Genomic DNA, 23,397 nt, shown 5'->3' on the forward strand with positions numbered 1-23,397 from the left:
AGGCCTCTGAGCTGCAACTCTAAGCAACTATGTTACAAATATAGAAGCTAAACAAAACCCCAGAAACCTGCTTTAGCCTGCCGGGCTTCAGCCAGCAGGATCGCAACATTGTTTCAAATACAGAAGGTAAACAAAGGCCAGAAACCTGCTTTCAGCAGCAGAGGCCTAAAAGCTGGAGCCAAGCCTCAAAGCTAAAGCTGGCCCAGAATAAAAAGGAAAAAAGGAGCGGTTGGGAGCTTCAGTCACCGCCAGCCTAAAAACAGCCCCTCAGCCCCTCAGCCCCTCACCCAGACTGGCCAGGCACCCCAGTGGGGACCCCCACCCTGAAGGGTGTGTGACCAGCTGCAAACAGCCATCATCCCCTCATCCAGGCTGGCCAGGCACCCCAGTGGGGACCCCCACCCTGATCCAGGACACCCTTCAGGGCAAACCAGCCGGCCCCATCCGTGCACCAGGCCTCTATCCTATATAGTAAAAGGGTAATATGCCTCCCAGCACCGGAATCAGCGGAGCCGCGAGGCCTCCCGGCACCAGGATCAGTGTGACGGGGGCAGCGCCCAAACCCCCTGATCGCCCTGCGGCTCTGTGTGTGACAGAGGGCGGGGCCACAACCTCCCTATCCACCCTGCTCTGTTCATGACAGGGGAAGGTGCCCCAACCCCCTGATCAGCCCTGCTCTGTGCCTGATAGGGGGGAGCTCCCCGAACCCCTAATCGCCCTGCGGCTCTGTGTGTGACAGGGTGTGGAGCCCCAACCCCCTGATCGGCCCTGCTCTGTGTGTGACAGGGGGCAGCGCCCAAACCCCCTGATCGGCCCTGCTCTGTGTGTGACGGGGTAGAGCCATAACCTCCCCATCGGCCCTGCCCTGAGTGTGAGAGTGGCGGCGCCCCAACTCCCTGATCCGCCCTGCTCTGTGTGTGACAGGGGGCGGTGCCCCAACTCCCCTATCGGCCCTACTCTGTGAGTGACAGGGGGGAGCTCCTCAACCACCTGTTCGGCCCTGCTCTGTGCGTGACAGGGGGGAGCTCCCCAACCTCCTGATGGGCCCTGCTCTGTGCGTGACAGGGGGAGGTGCCCCAACCCCCCAGTCGGCTCTAATCTGAGCATGACTGAGGGTGGCATTGCAACCTCCCGATCCACCCTGCTCTGTGCATGACAGGGGGCGGCGCCCCAACTCCCCAATCGGCCCTGCTCTGAGCCCGACCAGGGGCTGCACCTAGGGATTGGGCCTGCCCTCTGCCACCCGGGAGCAGGCCTAAGCCAGCAGGTCGTTATCTCCCAAGGGGTCCCAGACTGCGAGAGGGCACAGGCCAGGCTGAGGGATCCCCCCTCCCCCCCTGAGTGCACAAATTTTTGTGCACCGGGCCTCTCGTCCTATATAATAAAAGCCTTGGTGGTGTCACACCCTTGTGCAATGTCATCACAAGATGGCCACCACAAAGATGGCAGGCAGGAGAGGGCAGTTGGGGGCAATCGGGCCAGGAGGGGAGGGCAGTTGGGGGCAATCAGGCCAGCAGGGGAGGAGTTAGGCATCAATCAGGCCAGCAAGGGAGCGGTTAGGGGGCGATCAGGCAGGCAGGCAGCTGAGCAGTTAGGAGCCAGCAGTCTCAGATTGTGAGAGAGATGTCCGACTGCAGGTGAAGTATCGAGCCTAAACCAGCAGTCAGACGTCCCCCGAGGGGTCCCAGATTGGAGAAGGTGCAGGCCAGGCTGAGGGTCACCCTTCCCCCTGACCCCCGCCCCCCCCCCCTCCGCCACACACACACACACACAAATTTCATGCACTAGGCCTCTAGTATGAAATAAATAATAGTGTTTTGATTGAAACAAGTGGAAAGGGGGGAATTGGTACTGCAGAGCCCTGGCCTTCCTGGTGCCACCATTGAACCCATGGATTACACACTAGGCAGGGCCAGTCCACATCTCTGCAGGGGCTCAGCCCTCCCTTTGTATGTGAATGGTGGCTCCAGTGACCGCACCCAGCCCTGCTACATTTTGGCCACATGATCTTAGGCCTCAGTTCATCATTTGTAAGATGCACATATGGTCACTCAGCCACCTGTGGAAGTTGAAGATGAAATGCAAAATATGTAAGTTCAGTGAAGGTTTTGTTTTTGTTTCTTTAATCTTTGTCTCTTAACTCCAGAATAATGATTCCCAGCTAGGATAATTTTGTCTCTCAGGAGACATTGGACAATGTCTAGAGAATTTTTGGTTGTCAAACTGTGGGGAGGGGGACTTCTGGCATCTAGTGGGTGGAGGCCAAGAATGCTGCTAAACATCCTACAGTGCACAGAACAGTCCCTGCAACAAAGAATGATCCATCCTAAAATGTTAATAGTACCACGCAGAATAATATCTGTACTGGAGTCCACTGGACCCTGGAATGAGACCCTGGAAAGCTCTTTGATTCACAAAGATCTATATCTGACAGGAGATATTCACCACATATTAAATGATGTAAGGATGTTTTTATATTTTTGTATTATAGATTATATACTTATATGTTAAAAATAAATCTATATATGCTCATATGCCTAGAAAAGTCTGACAGGATATACACAAAATATGAGTGATGTTTATGGGTGACTTTTGTTTTCTTTGTACCTTTCTGTATTGTGATTTTTTTAAATGGTGATCTGCCATTCTTTTTTTTATTTTAATATTTTTAAAAAATATATTTTATTGGTTTTTTACAGAGAGGAAGGGAGAGGGACAGAGAGCCAGAAACATCAATGAGAGAGAAACATCGATCAGCCGCCTCCTGCACACCCCCACTGGGAACATGCCCGTAACCAAGGCACATGCCCCTGACCGGAACCGAACCCGGGACCCTTCAGTCCGCAGGCCGACGCTCCATCCACTGAGCCAAACCGGCTAGGGCCTGCCATTCTTTTATAATCAGAAAAGACCAGTAAAGCCATTTGCCTTTAATGGGAGGAATTTAGGGCTGGACAATAAGTAAAACTTGTCTGTTTCTCCTCTAGGTGGCCTGGGCCTCTCCAACACCATGTATGCGCGGCTAGGGGAGATTGTCGGCCTGGACGGGTCAATCGCTGTGACCCTGGCAGCACACCAGGCCATTGGCCTCAAGGTCAAGTATCTGGGGATGCTTTCTATTACTCCAGAAGACCTTCAGGAAGTGAATTGTGCTTGCTGTCTCAGGGTCTGGGAGGAGGGCCTAGCCTGCACCTGTCTCCTCGCCCTGCAGTGCCTCGTTTGTGCACACCCATTCTCAGCCCTGCTGGATAGTGCTCAGCCCCTGCACAAGCAGTGGCTCTTTGCACTGTTCCTTCCCTTTGAATCTCCCTCCTGCCCCCATTGCCTTTGACCTGCCCTTTAGCGCTCCAGTTGTGATGCTGCTGCCTCCGCGGAGCCTGTCTTCACCTCGGACTGGATGTGAACCTCCCCCACTGAGCTCTTGAGCACTCAGCCTGGGGCCTGAGCAGGTCCTCCCTGCTGTTGGTCTTCCTCACCCCACTGGGCTGAGAACATTTTATGGCAGGTCCAGGGTCACACCACTCTTATCAACAATCCAATTACTTGGGTTGTTTTTGCTCAGTGTAGACACCACAGTGAGCTGAGTGCACAGCATGCTTGGCCCCTCACTCTGAGGGTGAGTGTGCTGTATGCAGTCTCTCGGTGGGAAGAGTGGACATGCCCATTCAGCACCAAGAAGGGGGTGGGACAGTTCTGACATTGACTGAACACCTTCTTGATGCCTGGTATGGCTCTAGCATTCCCACCTCTTCACATTTTTTCATCCAAACCATCCCTGCAGTGGGTACAATTATCCCCTGTGTGTGTGTGAGGAGATGGGAGCTCAGAGAGGGGACATCCCTTACCCAAGACCACCCAGCCAGGAAATGGGGGCTATAATGAAAATCCCTGAATCTGACCCCAAAGCTCTGCTGGGCCTCCAGGCCCAGGCCCCCCTGGAGTGTGCACTTTAGGGTAGGTCCTTTGCAGTCTGGTTCCCCACTTTTTACCTGAGGCTGCTAGCTCTGACTCAGTGTTTCCTTTTGCATGAAGTAAGGATTACCTTCAGAAGCCATGTTCTACAGTGTATTTTAGTGTTCTCTCTCCAAAGCTAAAATCAGCCTGTGTGTCTTGTTTAGGGGATCATCTTGGCCGGTAGTGAAGAGCAGAAGGCCAAATATCTGCCCAAATTGGCATCAGGAGAACACATTGCCGCCTTCTGCCTGACGGAGCCAGCCAGGTCTGCTTGGCATGAGCTGCCCTGGAACAGCGTCTTCCAGGGTCCACTGGGAGGGGGGCTGTAGTTTTTGCTGAATAGATGGTGACTTTTATTTCTTCTTTCTCTATATTTTTCCAAGAGTCAACTCAGTAACTTTTCTTGCCAGTTCTCTTGTCTTTATTTTTCTCTCCTAGTGAGAGTTATAAGTGAGCTAACAAATCTGACAGCACCTATTAAATAATTATTTTGTGGTTTGCAACACCTCCTATCAAGGCTTCATAGCAACTTTCAGAGTATGGAGGGTGGGTGGTAATGTCCCTGTTTTACAGATTAGAAACTGAGGTTCAGTGAGGTTTATGATAAGCCCAAGGTCACACAGCTAGGATCTAACAACGTTGGCATAGGACCCGGGACTTCTGATGCCAAGTCTGCTACTTGGACTGAACTTCATCTTGCTTCCCTCCACCTGAGTGCCCAGAACTCATTCTCATAGGAGTTTAGATGAGTCTATTTTGAGCACACATTTTCATGTTTAAACCTAAGCCCACTATTTTTCACTGCTCCTCTATCTGAAGTGATAAAATAGGGGTTGGCCATGTGTTTTTGTTGTTAATCCTCATCCAAGGATATTTTTTTCATTGAATTTTAGAGTGGAAAGGAGTGAGGGAGGAGGAGAGAAGATGAGAGAGAGAGTGAAACATTGATGTGAGGGAGACACATCTATTGGTTGCCTCCTGACTTGGGCCAAGTATCGAACCTGCAACCCAGGTACATGCCCTTGTAAACAAAGTGTTACTGGAACATGTCTGCTCATTTACAAATTGTCTGTGGCTGCCTTTATGCCACAGTTGCAAAATTGAGGAGTTGGGACAGGTATCCTGTAGCCTGAAAAGCTGAATATATTTATAATCTGGCCCTGTGTATTTTAAACATTTGCCAACTCCTGTATTAAAGTAAAAACCTTTGTTTTTGGGCCTTCCAAACCATTCTTACTGATTTCCAGCATTACTCTCCTCAACAGCCTGTTTCTGTCCCTACAGTGGAAGCGATGCTGCCTCCATCCGGACTAGGGCCTCTCTAAGTGAAGATAAGAAGCACTATATCTTGAACGGCTCCAAGGTACAACTCCATGGCTTCACCGGGGTCTCAGTCATAACCTTCACTACCACTCACTGACCACTTTCTTTTTTTCTTTTTTTTGGTAAATTAAATCTTTATTGTTCAGATTATTACAATTATTCCTCTTTTTTCCCCCCCATAGCTCCCCTCCACCCGGTTCCCACCCACCCTCTGCCCTTACCCCCCCACCCCCACTGTCCTCATCCATAGGTATACAATTTTTGTCCAGTCTCTTCCCGTACCCCCTCACCCCTTTCTCCCCGAGAATTGGTCAGTCCACTCCCTTTCTATGCCCCTGATTCTATGATATTCACCAGTTTATTCTGTTCATCAGATTTTTTGTATTCACTTGATTTTTAGATTCACTTGTTGATAGATATGTATTTGTTGTTCATGATTTTTATCTTTACCTTTTACTTCTTCTTCCTCTTCTTAGAGAATACCTTTCAGCATTTCATATAATCCTGGTTTGGTGGTGATGAACTCCTTTAGCTTTTTCTTATCTGTGCAGCTCTTTATCTCACCTTCAATTCTGAATGATAGCTTTGCTGGGTAAAGTAATCTTGGTTGTAGGTTCTTGCTATTCATCACTCTGAATATTTCTTGCCACTCCCTTCTGGCCTGCATAGTTTCTGTTGAGAAATCAGCTAACAGTCATATGGATACTCCCTTGTAGGTAACTAGCTGTTTTTCTCTTGCTGCTTTTAATATTCTCTCTTTGTCTTTTGCTCTTGGCATTTTAATTATGATGTGTCTTGGTGTGGTCCTCTTTGGATTCCTTTTGTTTGGGGTTCTCTGTGCTTCCTGGACTTGTAAGTCTATTTCTTTCACCAGGTAGGGGAAGTTTTCTGTCATGATTTCTTCAAATAGGTTTTCAATATCTTGCTCTCTCTCCTTCTGGCACACCCATAATTCGGATGTTGGTATGCTTGAAGCTGTCCCAGAGGCTCCTTACACTATCTTCATATTTTTGGATTCTTTTTGCTTTTCCAGTTGGGTGTTTTTTGCTTCTTCGTATTTCAAATCTTTGACTTGATTCTTGTGATCCTCTAGTCTGCTGTTGGATCTCTGTATAATATTCTTTATTTCAGTCAGTGTATGCTTAATTTCTAGTTGGTCCTTTTTCATATTCTGGAGGGTCTCACTAAATTTATCGGCGGTTTCTAGAAAATTCTTGAAAAACCTTATAACAGTGGTTTTGAACTCTATATCCAGTAGTTTGCTTTCCTCCATTTCTGTCATTTGTGACCTGTTTCTTTGTCTCCGCATTTTTTTATGCTTCCCTGTGTTGATAGAGTGGCTTTCTGTGCTAGGTGTCCTATAGGGCCCAGTGGCTCAGCCTCCCCAATTACCTGAGGTGGACACTCTTGGTGCACCCCTTTGTGGGCTTTGTGCACAGTCTTGTTGTAGTTAAGCCTTGATTGTTGTGAGTATCACTGGGAGGAATTGACCTCCAGGCCAATTGGCTGTGAGATTCAGCTGTGTTTACAGTGGGAGAACTTCTGTGCTGGAGACACCCTTATGGGGCAAGACTTGCTTCAGTGGGGCTTTGGTGCTCACTGAGTCTGCCCCCTGAGTGTGTGTCCCTTATGGATCTGAGGCATTGTAATCTGGATGGTCCCACTCTGACCAGTGGGTACACTGGCTCTTGGATCTCTAAGGAGGCGCTAATTTAGCCTCTGCCTGAGGCTACCCAGCAGGAGCTATGGAGAGATCTGCAGATTCCTCTTCTTTGTTTTGGGTTTGGAGGTGCCCAGATGAGGCCCAGCTGTGAAGCAATGCAAGCTGCTCTGGGGCCTTGGGCCTTCTTTTGGATGTTCTGGGTCTCTCTGACCCAACTGCAGTTTGTTAGGTAATTTTAGATTGCAAAGGGCCAGGCCATTCATATGCAAAAGCCTCTGCACACAGCTTGGGTGGGGCGGGGTCTCAGGGAATCAACAGGGCAGAGCAAACATCTATGGCTGATCCTCCACCCTGCCCTAAGAGGCCCCGGTCTCCGTGTCCCGCGGTAATCGCTGCAAGCACCTCTGAGTGGAAGCTGTCCTCGTTGCCAGACAGCCCAGTTTCTCCCTGTATGAGTCTGAGTCCCCAGAGACTTGCCCAGAACTGGAGTTCAGAGCAGTTGGAGCTTGTGTCTCCCTCCTGATTGAAAAAGACAACCGCATCCTCAGTTTCCAGCCCTTTCCGTGTGCGCCTCCATACCTCTGCACTTTACTTCCGTACCTCCTCAGAGTCTCAGTGTGCTTTTCTCTTTCCTTCTAGTTGTAGAATTTCCACTCAACCAGCCTTCCTGTGGTTCTGGATGATGTCCGTTTTGTCTTTCAGTTGTATTTTTGAAGTGGTTGTGCGAGACAGCAATTTCAGGTGTTTACTTATGCCGCCATCTTGGTTTCTCCCCCTAGGTCAGTGGTCTCCCTGACCACTTTCCATGCACCAGGGACTGCAAAGGGCCTACACATCATCTTTTGACCATCACTTCTTGGGTGGATGCTACTTTCTTTTTTTGAAAGAAGAAACTGTCTCAAAGAGGTTCTGCAGACACCCTATGCTTAGTGACAGAGCCAGGCTTGGAGCCAAGGAGTTCTGGCTCCACAATCTACATGTTTCCATAGTACCAACTACTTCCCTGATCTACTGTTGGTTGTTTGTTTTTAAGTTCAGTACAGTGAACTTCTATGTACCCTCACCATCTTCAGCAATTATTTCTTCTTAGCCAGTCCTGTTTCTCTGTCAGCATTGCCACCTCTGGATTGCATCCATACTGTTTCAGCTAAAATGCAGGAATTTTTTTTTTTAATTATAATACCATTAACACAATTTTAAAAATTTGTAATTCCTTACTATCTAGTTATCATTCAAATTTCTATGACTATTTCTGTGGTTACCTTTTTATTTTTCCAGTCATTTGTTTGAATTAAGATCCAAATAGGTTCCATACATTGTGTTGAGAAGCTTCTATATTTACCTCTCCCTTCCTCTCCTATTTCTTCCACCCCGTTTCCTTGCTCCTTTCTGTCCCTATTCCCCTTTCTTGAGAAAACCCATTTGTTTAGTGCTAGAGCTTGAACCATCTTAGTACCATTGGCTATTCTTCTACACCAGCAGTTCTCAACCTGTGGATCGCAACCCCTTTGGGGGTGGAACGACCCTTTCACAGGGGTCGCCTAAGACCATCGGAAAACACATATATAATTACATATTGGTTTTGTGATTAATCACTATGCTTTAATTATGTTCAATTTATAACAGTGAAATTGGGGGTCACCACAACATGAGGAACTGTATTAAAGGGTCGTGGCATTAGGAAGGTTGAGAACCACTGTTCTACACCCTCCCGCCCAACACACACACACACACACACACACACACACACACACACACGTCCACTTGTGTCTCTTGGCAAAATCCTTGCTCTGGAGAGACGGGGATCCCCAGGGCTTTACAGTCTAGCCCAGTGGTGGCGAACCTATGACACGTGTGTCAGAGGTGACACGCAAACTCATTTTTTTGGTTGATTTTTCTTTGTTAAATGGCATTTAAATATATAAAATAAATATCAGAAATATAAGTCTTTGTTTTACTATGGTTGCAAAGATCAAAAAAATTTCTATATGTGACATGGCACCAGAGTTAAGTTAGGGTTTTTCAAAATGCTGACACGCCGAGCTCAAAAGGTTCACCATCACTGCTCTAGCCTGCAGTTCGATGGGCAGCTGGCATGTCTTGTGGCAAAGATGGGGCTTAGAAATGGCTCATGATAGTTTAGTTTTCTCCAAAGTTCTTTTGCTCTTTTCCTTCAGGTCTGGATCACCAATGGAGGACTTGCCAGTATTTTTACCGTGTTTGCTAAAACCAATGTTGTTGATTCCGACGGCTCAGTAAAAGACAAAATGACAGCATTTATAGTAGAAAGAGACTTTGGTGGAATCACTAATGGGAAGCCTGAAGATAAGTTAGGCATCCGTGGCTCAAACAGTAAGTTGTGTGTGTGTGTGTGTGTGTGTGTGTGTGTGTGTGTGAGAGAGAGAGAGAGAGAGAGAGAGAGAGAGAGATCCTTTAGCTCCATCCAAGTGTCGAGATAAAATTAGATTTAAGTAGTTTTGATTGTACTTAAATATTTTAGCAACATCAAATTAAGAATGCCATGATAGCTATTGTAAATAATGCTGCTGTGAACATAGGGGTGCATATATCTGTTCAAAGTAGTGTTCTTGTTTTCTTCCAACAGATACCCAGAAGTATAATTACTGGGTTGTATGGTATATCTATTTGTAGTTTTTGAGGCATCTCCATACTGTTTTCCGTAGGGGCTGCACCCCACCAAAAGCGTTCAAGGATTCCCTATACTCCACATCCTCCCCAACACATGTTATTTGTTGACTTTTTATAATAGCCATTCTGACTAGTGTGAGGTGATTTCACATTGTGGCTTCAATTGGCATTTCTTTGATGATTAGTGACGAGTATCTTTTCTCTGTATGTTCTCATTGGAGAAATAACTTTTTATTTTCTTTGCCTATTTTTCTATCAGATTTTTTAATTTTTGGGATTGACTTTTATGAGTTTCTTATATATTTTGGATATCAACCCCTTATCATTTGCAATTATATTTTTGCCGGGGTCCAACCCCAGCAGGTCCAGGGGTCCCCAAAGGTGTGGACAGAGTCGGCGAAGAAGGAATGACACGGAGACAGCGTTCAGTTGATCAGCAGCCTAGCCAGGATCTCCAGCCAAGTTCTGGTCTCGATCTCCAGAGAGGTTCTGCTTAGGATCTCCAGCCAGGTTCTGTGGCCATGTTCCCTCGCTAGGTTCTCCAGCCAGGTTCTGTCTGAGATCTCCAGCCAGGTTCGGTCACCAAGTTCTAGTCAGGTTCTCTTGCCATGTTCTATAGTCAGGTTCAGTCCAGGATCTATTGCCATGTTCTCTCCAGCGAAGTTCTTCTGTCTGTAGGTTCTGAGTGTAGGTTCTGTGTTCTGAGTTCTGTCTCTTTCTGTCTTGTTACATCTGTATTTATACCAGTTGATTCAATCCTATCAATCTCTATTACAAAGGTTAGGGCGTTTCTTATCTCCATTCCAGGGAGTAAAGATTATGTAGCTTAAGCATGATTGTTCGTAGTTAAAGTGATTAATTACCCGCCTGGCACTTAGTTGAGGGGTTTTATTCCCTCCCTAACTTCAGGGGAAAATCCCTACCTGGGGAATCAACCTTTCTCAGAGACCTTGGTTAAGACACATAGTGCCAAGAAGGTGAGCAAACATATTAAGAACAGTATGCCATATATGCCAGGTCCCTTGAAACAGCAAGCATGGACCGGCTCCCGGCATATTTTCCCATTCAGTAGATTGTCTTTTTGTTTTGGTGAAGGTTTCCTTTGCTGTACAGGAGCTTATTAGTTTGATATAGTCCCATTTGTTTGCTTTTGCTTTTGGTTCCTTTGCTCGGGAGGTTGTATCCAAAAAGATATTACTCAGACTGATGTCAAATAGTTTGTTTCCTATGTTTAATTATCGGAGATTTAGTCTTTAACCATTTTGAGTTTGTTTGTTTGTTTTTGTTTAATCCTCACCTGAGTATATTTTTCCATTGATTTTTAGAGAGAATGGAAGGGATGGAGGGAGGGGGAAAGAGACAGAGAGCGAAAGAAACATTGATGTGAGAGAGACACATCAGTTGGTTGCCTCCTGACCAGGGCCAGGGATCAAAACTGCAAACCAGGTCATGCACTTAACCAGGAATCAAACCCACAATCTTTTAGTGGGCAGGCCGACATTCTACCCACTGAACACACTGGCGAGGGCTTGAGTTTATTGTTGTATATGGTGTGAGAGAGTGTCCAGTTTTTCCAATACCACTTATATACTGGCCTTAACACCAGTGATGCTCAGCGCATGGAAAGATGCACAGTCACTGTGGCATTCTTTTTAATATAAATATAGTTGGTATACAGTATTATATTGGTTATATTAGTTGTTACTCCATTGTATATGTTTAACCTCTTTTGTCATAGACTATATAAGTGAGCGTTTATTTCTGTTCCACTGATCTGTGTGTCTGCTTTTTTTTTGCCAGTATCATGCTGTTTTGATTATTACAGCTTTGCAGTGTAGTTTGAGATCAGGGAGTGTGATACCAGCAACTTTGTTCTTCTTTATTTGGGGTTGCTTTCATTATTTGGGGTTTTGTGTTGTTCCATATAAATTTTAGGAATATTTGTTCTTGTTCTGAAAATACATACACTACAATATGTGTTGCAGCATTACTTACAATAGCCCAAATATGGAAGCAACCTAAGTGCCCATCGATAGATGAATAGGTAAAGATGTGTTGTGTATATACATATGGAAAATTACACAGCAATAAAAAGAATGAAATATTGCCATTTGCAACAACATGGATTGTCTAGAAGGTATGCTAAGTGAAATAAGTGAGGCAGAGAAAGACAAATACCAAATGATTTCATTTATATGTAAAATCTAAAAAAATAAAACAAATGAACAAACAAAACAAAAATAGACTCATAGAAACAGAGGCCAAAGGTATGTTACCAGAAGGGAAATGGTGGGAGGATGAGTGAAATGGGGAAAGGAAATATAGTCAATAATGTGATAATTTTGCACAAATTATTACGAGAATTAGTGTGGTGATTACATTGTAAGTTAAAAAATGTCGAATCACAATAATGTCTATATAATACTGTATACCAACTATATTTATATTAAAAAAGAATACCACAGTGACTGTGCACCTTTCCATGCCCTGAGCATCAGTGATGTTAAGGCTAGCGAAACAGTCACAGTCTTGTGGAGTTCTCAGCCTTGTGAGGGAAGCATAGTGGATACAAAGAAGGGCAGTGGGTATCCTAGGTTAATATTCCATTACAGGACACCCCATATTCCCTCCTTCTCTCACTTCCCTTTCTACCTGCCCAGACCTGTTTGTGGCCCCTGGTCAGCACTCGATTTACTTGAGGCTGGGTCTTGTGAGTGGCCCTCAGGCTGCCCAGATGCAGTGGTGTCCTCATAGGACTCTACCTCGTGGGACTCCTACTTCAGATCATGGAGAGTCTGGCTTCAGAGACTGCATACCACCCTGGCACCCCCAGACCCACTTCTGTTTGCCACCTTGTCCTTGGGGACCCTGTGTTCTAAATGGTGGTATTTGCCATGACATCTGCTTGGCCTTGGGGAGGGGGGGTGTCAGAGGCCCCGAGCTCTAACCTGGCTCTGGCACATAGAAGCTGTGTGTCCTCGAACAAGTTAGTTTGCTTTTCTTCAGTTTCCTCACCTAAAAAAAGGGATGCCCTAGCTGGTTTGGCCCCGTGGATAGAGTGTCCGCCTGCAGACTGAAGGGTCCTGGGTTCCATTCTGGTCAAGGGCGCATGCCCGGGTTGCGGGCTCAATCGCCAGTAGGGGCCGTGCAGGAGGCAGCCAATGAATGATTTTCTCTCCTCAATGTTTCTCTCTCTCCCTCTCCCTTCCTGTCTGAAATCAATAAAAATATTTTTATAAAAGGGGAGGAGGATGATAATAGAACCTACATTGTGGAGGTGACATGAGAAGGGAGCATTACGATGTACGTAAAATGCTGAGTGCACATGGAAGCTGAAAATGTTAGTTATTGCTATTACTGATATTACCCACCATGACTGGTGCTGCCTATTGAGTAATGAATGTTCCAACAGAGGAAGCAGCAGGCTCAGAGACCCTGAGATAAGAAAGAGCTCAGTGTGCTAGTGGGGAAAAGTGGCCAGAGGGACCAGGGTGGAGAGAAAGAGCAGGGCTCCCACTATACACTGCTGTGGGGGCACTGTCCATACTGAGGTCTGGGTAGGTAGTGCCCACTGGGGTCATGCAGTGGCCCTGTGTGTGTGGGCGGGGGGGGAGGCGGGGGGGGGGGAGTTGAGGGGCACAAGATGAGATCAGAGAGGAAAAAAGGGTCCTCCCCACACCAGCAGCCTGTGAAGGAACAAGAGCTGTTAGGAGAAGGGCCTTGGCCTCCCAGCCCATGTGCTTAAGCCATACCTGAGACCCTGGTCAACACTGATTTACAGAGAGATGAGTATTTCATTGTATTTTACAACGAGGCTGTTTGAACACAGCTGTAATCATAGAATAGGTTAGCAATCCTGGTTGCCCACACTTGGTTTGGCTGCTGCTTGGCTACTTGAGCCAGGTCTTCCCTGTCCTGAGCCTCCCTTTTCTCTGGTATTAGTTGCCGGGAGCCATTTCTTTATAACATAACATTCAGAAGCACGCTGTTCCAGAGAACACAGTGGAGAAGACTCTGTCTGTCCTTTCCCTGTCTCTTCCCTCACCTTGCCATGCTTACCTAATTGTTCTCATCACATTGACCTCCACTTCCCAACACGCCAGGTGCATGTTCACTGTAAGGTCTGCCAGTCATCCATCACTGCAGTAACTCGCCTGAGAAACCACCCAGGACTGGGCGTTTATTTCTCTCCCACAGTTACCAGGTGCTGTGGGCTGGGTTCAGGTGTGCCATTTGTTCTCTTAAATATGCTGGAGTGAGTTCTCACAGCAGATCATAAGAGCCCAAGCAGTCAAGCCAGACTGGATCAGCACATTGAAGGCCTCTCTGCTCATGTTGGTTGGCTCCATGCCCCTGGCTTCAGCAAGTTACATGGCCAAACCTGGCATTGTGGGTAGATAAAGGCAAATCTCCTTCCACAGAACCACTGTGCAGGGTTTGGCTGCATTGAGCAGAGTGAAATGGGACCAATGCTCCCATTTGCAATGGGAGCCAAGCTTTTTTGTTCTGTCTCTGTCTCTTTCTCATCCTTAAAACTTCACCTTAGAAAAGTCTGACATAAACCCTTAGTAAAAATAGTATTACCCATGCCCCTCCAACCTCCATTTCTGTTACAATGCTGTATTTAGTTTATCTGTCTCACTTAACACAGTGTTGTAATATCTTGTTTATAGTTTATCTCCCTAACTAAGGTGTGAGCTCCACGTGGACAGAAACCTGGTCTTTCTGTACTGTCCTGTCAGTAGATGTAGAATGAATGGATGAATTTCATGCCTGTGGGTAAGTGCAGAGTAGTTTTCGTCTAAAGTCTTTAATTTTGTGTATTTCAGCCTGTGAAGTCCATTTTGAAAACACCAAGGTGCCCATTGAAAATGTTCTAGGAGAAGTTGGAGGTGGGTTTAAGGTGAGTTGCCAGAAGCAGCTCCTGTGACTGCTGTGCGGTTTCATGGTGCTGTTTGTTGGCCCTAGCTTTCTGTATCATCCCTGCTTGTAGCAGACCAGCCTGTGCTGGCCCGGTGACCATGTGTGGTTCTCCTTTGGGAAATCAGCAAAGTGGAAAGGGAAAAAAATTGCCTCCCAGAAGAGGAAGTGTATGGTTAGAACTAAGTCTATTCATTAATCTGTGAGGCTTTGTTTGCCTTGAGTAGGGACAAGATTCCTCTCCAGCTCGCATGATAAAGCAGGCCAGTGGCACTAGAGAAGCACAGGTTCCCCAATGACTAGCCCTGGGTCCTGAAGCCCCAAGATGTTTTGTTTTTGAGTCAGATGTATTATTATATTTTTATTGACAGATAATTCATATAACATAAAATTAACTGTTTTCAATTGTACACATTGGTTGTTTTTAGTATATTTGCTATGTTGTGCAATCATCACCATGGTTTAATTCCAGAACATTTACATCACCCCAGAAAAAAATGCCATCCCTCCCATTTCCAGTTTCCCCCATTCCTTGGCAATCACTATATTAATTTCTGTTTCTATGGACATATCATATAAATGTTATATATATGTGGCCTTTTGTGTTTGGCTTCTTATATGTAGTATTACTTTTTCAAAGTTTATCCAAGTGGTAGCATTTGTTATTCCTTTCAGAGGCTGAGTAATATTCCATTGTGTGGATAGACCACATTTTGTTTATTCATTTATCAGCTGATGGACCTTCTTATTGTTTCCACCTCTTGGCCATTATCAATAATGCTGCTATGAACATTCGTGTACAAGTTTTTGTGTGAACAATATGTTTTCAATTCTTTTGGGTATTTACCTAAAAGTGAAATTTCTGGGTCATATGGTGACTGTACATTTAACTTTTTGAGGAACTGCCCAGCTATTTTCCACAGTGGCTGCACCACTTTACATTCCCATCATCAATGTATGAGGGTTCTAATTTCTCCACATCCTCATCAACACTTGTTATTGTCCATTTTTAAAATGATAGCCATCTTAGTGTGTGTGTGACATCATATCTCATTGTGGTTTGATTTGCATTTCCCTAATGACTAGTACTGCATCTTTTCATGTGTTTATTTGCAATATTTGGAAAAATGTCTTTTCAAATCCATTGCCCATTTTTAAATGTCCTTTTTGTTGTTGTTGTTGTTTCCCTGTCCTAATTTACTGAATCACCTAGTTAAGTATCTTTACCCTGGTGAGATCCCCTACCCCCTTGGCTGTGAAGCAGAGAACAGAGTAATACCTTCCTCCCCATGTCTTGAGAATCAGATAAATGCCATCAGCCAGTGCTCCTGACAGGATGCTACTTGGTGAATGTGGAACAAAGGGTTGTGGAGGTGGAAGGACCAACATGGGAGCAGCAGTCTGGGTGCAGTGATAGGTTTGTTTGTCACCCAGAAGATATGCAAATTAGAGAATATAGATAAAGAGAGAAAAAATGAATTCTGAAACCTGTCCCCAAGAGAATTGGCATTCATTGTTCACATTTTTGTGCTATCTTTCTAGATTTTTATAAAGATCATTCGTCCCTTAAATCTGGTGTGAATGTGTTCTATAGTCTGCATTTTTTCATTTATCAATAATCCTAATGTAAACCAAAATTAAAATTAAAATTAAAAGCATTTATTTGAGCAAAAGGAGCTGTAGCCCAGGAGACACAGATACACGGAAGAGCCTAAATTGTGTTCCACTGAGACAAAGGGGAGGCCCCTTTTATAGCAAAAGTTGTCACCCAGGCTCTCAATTAGGTCTGTTTTACATAAATGAGGTGTCCAAAATGTGCAGTTCTGATTGGACAGGGCAGATCTCAGTCCCTTAGTAAAAGATCAAACCAGGGTTTCCTTGCAGGGGTTCAGCCTGAGGTTCTTCACGGTATAGAGCACATGAGGAGCCCCTGTCAGCAAATGCCTGCTAGGCTCTTACTTATAAAACTTAGGCCCTTGGTTAACCATGGGGAATCCATTTCAGTAGATAAATTCCTTCTCAGGGTTCACATCAAAGGAATCTTTCTACTTTGGGGCCCACATAATCATCTTTTTATGCCAGTAAATGTATATTGCTGTAAGTGTTTAATGCTGAATAGTATTGCTTCATGTAGTGATGCCAAGTTAAATGTTACCAGGTTCTCAGGACTGGGAATTTTATAGTGTTTTCACTTCTTTTCTACTCAGAACCACATTGCGTGGCATATATCCTTGTATATATCTTTGCATACTTTTTTTCTTTCTTTCTTTTTTTTTAAGGATTCTTTTCTTTAATATATTTTTATTGATTTCAGAGAGGAAGGGAGAGGGAGAGATAGAAACATCAGTGATGAAAGAGAATCATTGATTGGCTGCCTCCTGCACCCCCCACACTGGGGATCGAGCCCACAACCCAGGCATGTGCCCTTGGCCGGAATTGAATCCGGGAACCTTCAGTCTGCAGGCCGACGTTCTACTCACTGAGCCAAACCAGCTAGGGCTTTGCATATTTTTCTAATTCTTTCATGAGTTTAAACACCGCTAGTGAAGTTACTTGGTCAGAAGGTGTGAATGTTTTTAAATTTCTGATCCTTGTTGCCAAATTTCCTGCTGGGAAGTTGGACCAATGTCTACCCTTCCGTGTGGAGGATGTCCCTGCCCCTAGACCTTCCAGATGCTGCATTACATTTTTTCCCATTGTGTTAGGTGAAACATTTTTGTTGTTTTAATATGCAAAGAAAAATAGATTTATAAATCCCTTTACTAATTTAGTGGGATTGTTTGCCAGTCAGCTTAATTACTAAAAAGTGTGACACACCTCAGTGATTCCACAGATCACAAAATGATCAAAGTGAGTGGCTGATGAGAGATAAAAGTAAGAGCTTCTGCCCTGACTGGTTTGGCTCAGTGGATAGAGCGTCGGCCTGCAGACTGAGGGGTCCCAGGTTCGATTCCAGTCAAGGGCATGTACCTTGGTTGTGGGCACATCCCCAGTAGGAGGTGTGCAGGAGGCAGCTGATCGATGTTTCTCTCTCATCGATGTTTCTAACTCTCTATCTCTCTCCCTTCCTCTCTGTAAAAAATCAATAAAGTATATTTTTTTTTAAAAAAAAAAGTAAGAGCTTCTTCTTCTAGTGCAGTAATGGCGAACCTTTTGAGCTCGGCGTGTCAGCATTTTGAAAAACCCTAACTTAACTCTGGTGCCGTGTCACATATAGAAATTTTTTGATCTTTGCAACCATAGTAAAACAAAGATTTATATTTTTGATATTTATTTTATATATTTAAATGCCATTTAACAAAGAAAAATCAACCAAAAAAATGAGTTCGCGTGTCACCTCTGACACGCGTGTCATAGGTTCGCCATCACTGTTCTAGTGCTTTCAGGTTTTATCAGTAGTTAGACTGCTTGAGGCACAGAGGCAGTTAACTGACAGAGGCTGTTCAAAGAATGGGTTGCATCTTGCATCTGGGAAAATTGAGATCTAGACTGTACTTATGGGAATTATAGAAGGGAGTTATTTTGCAGTAGAAAAGGTGATAAAGTTCAAGTGCTGATGCAGGAGGAGAGGACTGAGGTTAGGGGGGAAGATCAGTCTTTGAGTTTGTGAGCCCCTTTTCAGCTGTGGCTAAACCCATCAGGTCTTTGATCCACAGGAAATGAGACCTAGTATCAAATTATTTTCTCCTTTTATTTTTGTTTGTTGTTTTAAATGAAAAATTAAGCATGAAGGGGCTGTGAAGAATTTTGTTCATAAAACTATGAGTTAGCTTTTGAGAGCCCATTTAAGAAGAGGGAAGAGGAAATACAGATGGGATTTTCTCTTCCCTCTTCATGTCCTGGTCAGTGTCCTCCCACAGTATGAGACATCAAGTCTGAAGTTAGAGTTAGAGGCTCCACCCTTCTCTCCCCGTCCCCACCCCCCCAAAGAGGCAGGGCAGGACCTGAATGTAACACTGTGATATGATGTGACTTAACCAAGCTCCCTTCCCCATCCAGTGCAAGGTTTGGCCTTGTCCTCCATGTTTTCCAACTGCCTTGGATTGAATATTTAGAACCAAAACTTGCACTTCCCAGTAACTGGAGCAGTTGTTTCCAGTCTCTCCAATCCCACAGAATCTGTTTTGCGGGATTCTACCATTGATTTAACAAGTAAACATAAATGCAAATTGGTTTGCCTATTTTATAATGCTAGTCACACATAAGCAAGCCATCAATAAGAAGCAGTATTGCATTTTCAGTTTTGCTTTTAGGAAAACTATAGTGTTCACAGACACCTTTCTACCCCCAGACCCCAGCCCTGCCTTTCAGTGCTGGACTTGGGATGCCCTTTCTCCCTGGGATGGCCAGGTAGACCCAGCTGAGGGATCTCTTGGGTGGGAACATTTGCTACCCAACATACCCTCTTCCTACACCAAAAGAAACATGCCCACCTATTCCTACTGGACTTGTGTACCCCCCTTTACTCCACCATTATTACCACGGGCCACCTGTTGCCTAATCAGCTGTTTGCCTCTGTGCCCCATGTAGTCGGTAAGGGGACACCACCATGAATCTGGATAGACTAGTACTTAGGAAGCAGTGTGTGCACACAGATGTATGCCTGTCCCTCATCACAAGCCACTCATCATCTGCATTAGGTAGGAAGTTAAAATTGATAAAAAGGAGAGAAACTGACAAAGCTCCTTAAGAAATACGTCATCATTGTAGGAATTTGGTGGAGGAGGAGCATGTCATGGCAGTGTAAGGGGCTGGTTCAGTGGAGAGAGCACAGGCCTAAATGCAGGCAGATGTTTGCTGTGTGGCCTTGGGAGAAGCCCCTCGCCTCTCTAAACCTCAGGGTCTTTGTCTGTACAATGAGAACCCTGATGCGGAAGCAATGTTGGGAAGGTGTAAGTAGCTTGCAGCATGTACCCAATAAGTCTTACTTGCATACTTCTCTTTCTTTTCTTCCCGGGGCCTAAGAGTATTCACGTGTTCTTTTAGAACGAGGTTATTCAGTTCCTTTTTGAGGAGGCGACTCCAGGCCATAGCAGTGATGGTGTGACCTTGTTTTGAAGTGTTGGGACTGTGCTCTCTCCCTGCTCAGTGAGGATTGGCAAGATGATTAACTCAGCCCAAGTACTGGCCCAGAATTCTTTAGGGACTTATCTTTTGTTTTCAAACCTTCTGGTAAAAATAGACAAGCACTGTTGTGGTCTGTCACCTTCAGTCCTCCAGGCCCTTGGGCTGTTCCCAGCACAGTATGGGCAAGCAGGACTCTGCGGGAGTGGAATCCACAGTGAGCCCATGCTTTCTCTGCAGGTGGCCATGAACATCCTCAACAGTGGGCGGTTCAGCATGGGCAGTGCTGTGGCCGGGATGCTCAAGAAATTAATCGGTAGGTATGTCAGGGACAGCAGCCCTTTGCGACACAGCCTCGCCCCTGCTTCCTCCGCTCCAGCCTGGATGCTCTGCCATGTGCTCACGACAGACGGTGCTGAGCAGAACCCGGGCAGATGGTCTCACTCAAGTTTAGGACCTGGGCTGTGGTTTAGATCAAAGAATGTACTCGGTCTGTCCCCAAAGGGTGAGTGTTCACGTTTCAGCACTCCTCTATTTTACCTGCTCAGAAAGGATAGGAGGAGGGGAGTGGACATTCTGTCAGATGAAGCGGGTAACTGCTCTGACCCCTAGGAACAGAGCTACTTAGTGAGCATCCAAGTGTGAGCCAGACACTTGTAAACATTAGCCCTGGTTCTCCCAAGATCCCCGTTTTGTAGGTGACTCTTCGCACAGTGGGTGAGGAGTGGGATCAGGTTTGGAACCCAGATCTCTCAGCCTCTCAATTGTCCCTTTGTTTTTTCTGTTAGGATGCCTGAAATCTGGATTTTCCTTTGCCAGTAAACTTAAAACAGCCCTGTAAGGTTTTTGTTGGGCACAGAACATGATTACTACATTAGTTTTGTGGGAAATGCAGGGGGCACTGGCTACGGATGGTGGGAGATACCCAGCGGCTGTATACACTGAGTGCTTATGAAGTTCCTCAGAGTTCAGGGCAAGATGGGATGAGAAGGCTTTGCTTTGGGTTCTTACCTTCCTTTTATAGATGAGGAGACTGATGCTCAGAAGAGGGTAAGGGTTTTGCCCACGGCCATGTACCTGGGCCTAAAAGCTGATCCTGTCAGACTCCAAGCTCAGGGCTTGTCTCACTCTGCTGAGCTGCTCCCAAGACCCTGAAGTCCTCTGGATTTCTTTCCCATTTGGAAATTCCTCAGTACAAGAGCTTTGTGGGGGTGCTCACGGCCAGCCTCTCCCCAAAGGATGTAGAACGATGATATCCCAAGTCCCGGAAATGTGTGAATGTGGGTGTCTGTTTACCATCTGAGCCCACCATGAGAAGCAGTTGTGATTGGACATACCTGTGGGAATGTTTGGAGAATGCCGACTATAGGGGTGGGGGCTGCTGACTGGTTGGGATGCTGCCCTATTCAGTTGGGTGCCTTCACAGCTGGGACCATGACGCAGCTTGTGTTCACATCTGTGCACTTTGAAGCCATAGGCCCAAGTTTTCAAAACAGATCACCTTCCCGCTTTGGGGATGAACAGCTGTGATAGGTGTGAGCCAGTCCCTGCTTCTGTCTAGGGCGTTTATGGGGGCATGACTTGGTGCTAGGCACCTTCCACCTGCATCGTGCAGTCTTCACAACTCTGTGAGATCAGTGGTATTGTTCAGGAAGGTGAAGTCGCTTGTAAGAAAAAGTACCAGCTGGTAAGAAAAAGTACCAGACTCAGACCTATGTCTGACTTCAAATTGTGCTTCACGTCTGCCCTGTGTGCTCTGGGCACCACTGGGCGTGGATAGTCCCTCCTCCAGCTGGCTTTGCTAGAAAGCAGGGGCTCTGTCTTTCAGGGGGCTTGGTCTCAGCAGACTGTTTCACATAGTTTCTGCCTGAGGGCTGGAAGGTGATGATGACAGCCTTAGTAAATTATCATAGGACAACCAGAAAATTGTTCTTTTAAACACTCTGTTCTTCTTCAGAAATGACTGCAGAATATGCCTGCACGAGGAAGCAGTTCAACAGGAGCCTCAGTGAATTTGGATTAATTCAGGTACTAAAAGTTGTACAAGTGGCACTGTATGGATTTCACTGTGTGAGCATTGTGTCTTTCAGTGTCTGTACTGGTGACTTCTGTAAGTGACTTTGGAAGAGAATAGGCTTTATTTAATGTGACACCCTTTTTTTAAAATATATATATTTTTATTGATTGCAGAGAGGAAGAGAGAGGGAGAGATAGAAGCATCAATGATGAAGGAATCACTGATTGGCTGCCTCCTGCACGCCTCCTACTGGGGATTAAGCCAGCAACTTGCGCATGTGCCCTTGTCCGGAATCAAATCCAGGACCCTTCAGTCCGCAGACCAATGCTCCATCCACTGAGCCAAACCAGCTAGGGCGATTTTATTCACCTTTAGAGACCACTACTGTGGGAGGGGCTTTACGGAGGAATTGGTATATAAAAATGACCCTGAAAGGCAAGTAGGATTTCAAAATCCAAAAGAGGGATGCTAGGCCAGGACCATAGTGCTAGAGGTGCGAGAGTATCTGGTGTGTTTGGAAAAGCAAGAAGCCCTGCTTTGCTTGCTGGGGCATAGAATATGTCCAGAAGTGGCTGGAAAGGTAAATTAAGGCTGTGCTGTGAAGGGCCTTGAGTGACAGGGTATTTGATAGGTGAGGTGAATGACCTGTGTCTGTGTAGCAGAGGGAGGCTGAGGAGGAGGTTCCAGTTACTATGGAAGTGGTTGGCGGTGGAGGAGGAGCCAGGGAAAAGATCTTAGAACTGGCCAGGAATGTGACACCGTTTTAGTTCTCTTGTATAGTGTGAGGCTTTGGACTTCATTACCTTCTCTGCTGGTTGGCAGATTTGGTTCTCAGCACATGTAAAATGCTTCTTGATTTTATTATTTTTTTAACACTCCAGGAAAAGTTTGCCTTGATGGCTCAGAAGGCTTATGTAATGGAAAGTATGGCCTACCTCACTGCAGGGATGCTGGACCAACCAGGGTTTCCTGACTGCTCCATCGAGGCTGCCATGGTGAAGGTAATCCCAGCACAGCCCGAGGGGAGCTGAGGAAAACTCCTTAGCTACTGTGGGGGCCGTGTGGTCAAGGAAGATAAAGGACTTGCCTGAGTTCATCCAGTGAGACTGTGACAATCAGAGCTCCTGCCTCGTTCGGTCTCCTCTCAAAGCCCAGTTCTCTCTTGAGCCTCCCATTCCATCCCCAGCCACTCTGCCCCTGTTCTGAGGCCTTCCTTTTGGAATGGAGTTGGCACTGACCTTCTCCCGGGTCTGTGGCAGGTGTTCAGCTCAGAGGGTGCCTGGCAGTGCGTGAGTGAGGCGCTGCAGATCCTCGGCGGCTCGGGCTACATGAGGGACTACCCGTACGAGCGCATGCTGCGTGACACCCGCATCCTGCTCATCTTTGAGGTGCGTGCCCTGATACCAGATCCACCTCGTTCTGCCATGGACCCCCTAGCCTCCTGGTTCTGGGCCCAGGCTGGCTTCTGCATTCTGTCATTTAACCCTCTTCACAACCCTACCTAGACCCTGTTCTGCAGACTGAGAGGCCAAGCATTTCACCTAGGGTTTCACTTCCAAGGGCCCTTCTGTTGAGCCTACCACCTCCTGGCAATCCACCACAGGTCTTTGCCAAGTTGCTTTTGCCAGCTGTGGTGGGACAAACAGAGATCTTCTCATAGGAAGGCCTCAAATGCTCTGTCTGGGCCTGGGTTTTCTTCTCAGTATATTGAGGGAGCTTAGGAGGGCCATCTCTGAGGGCTTTCCCAGCCTGGCAGTTCTTGCTCTCTAATTGCTGTCCCCCATGAATTCACAAGCCTAAAGGTGCT

General features: G+C 46.0%; 1 protein-coding gene across 3 annotated transcripts in view; it reads left to right on the forward strand.

Moving 5' to 3' along the window:
- ACAD9 (acyl-CoA dehydrogenase family member 9) overlaps nt 1–23,397 on the forward strand; it is an 85,924-nt gene that overhangs the window by 55,637 nt on the left and 6,890 nt on the right. For all 3 annotated transcript variants that reach the window (XM_059688341.1, XM_059688343.1, XM_059688342.1), the window contains exons 4-12: nt 2,988–3,094; nt 4,119–4,219; nt 5,239–5,317; nt 9,118–9,292; nt 14,419–14,492; nt 19,814–19,889; nt 21,531–21,601; nt 22,472–22,591; nt 22,850–22,978. In XM_059688341.1, coding sequence (XP_059544324.1) covers nt 2,988–3,094; nt 4,119–4,219; nt 5,239–5,317; nt 9,118–9,292; nt 14,419–14,492; nt 19,814–19,889; nt 21,531–21,601; nt 22,472–22,591; nt 22,850–22,978 — 932 coding nt within the window. The remainder of the gene's footprint in view (nt 1–2,987; nt 3,095–4,118; nt 4,220–5,238; nt 5,318–9,117; nt 9,293–14,418; nt 14,493–19,813; nt 19,890–21,530; nt 21,602–22,471; nt 22,592–22,849; nt 22,979–23,397) is intronic.

Source organism: Myotis daubentonii, chromosome 3 (assembly GCF_963259705.1).
Source record: "Myotis daubentonii chromosome 3, mMyoDau2.1, whole genome shotgun sequence".
In the NCBI taxonomy this organism is placed as follows: Eukaryota; Metazoa; Chordata; class Mammalia; order Chiroptera; family Vespertilionidae; genus Myotis; species Myotis daubentonii.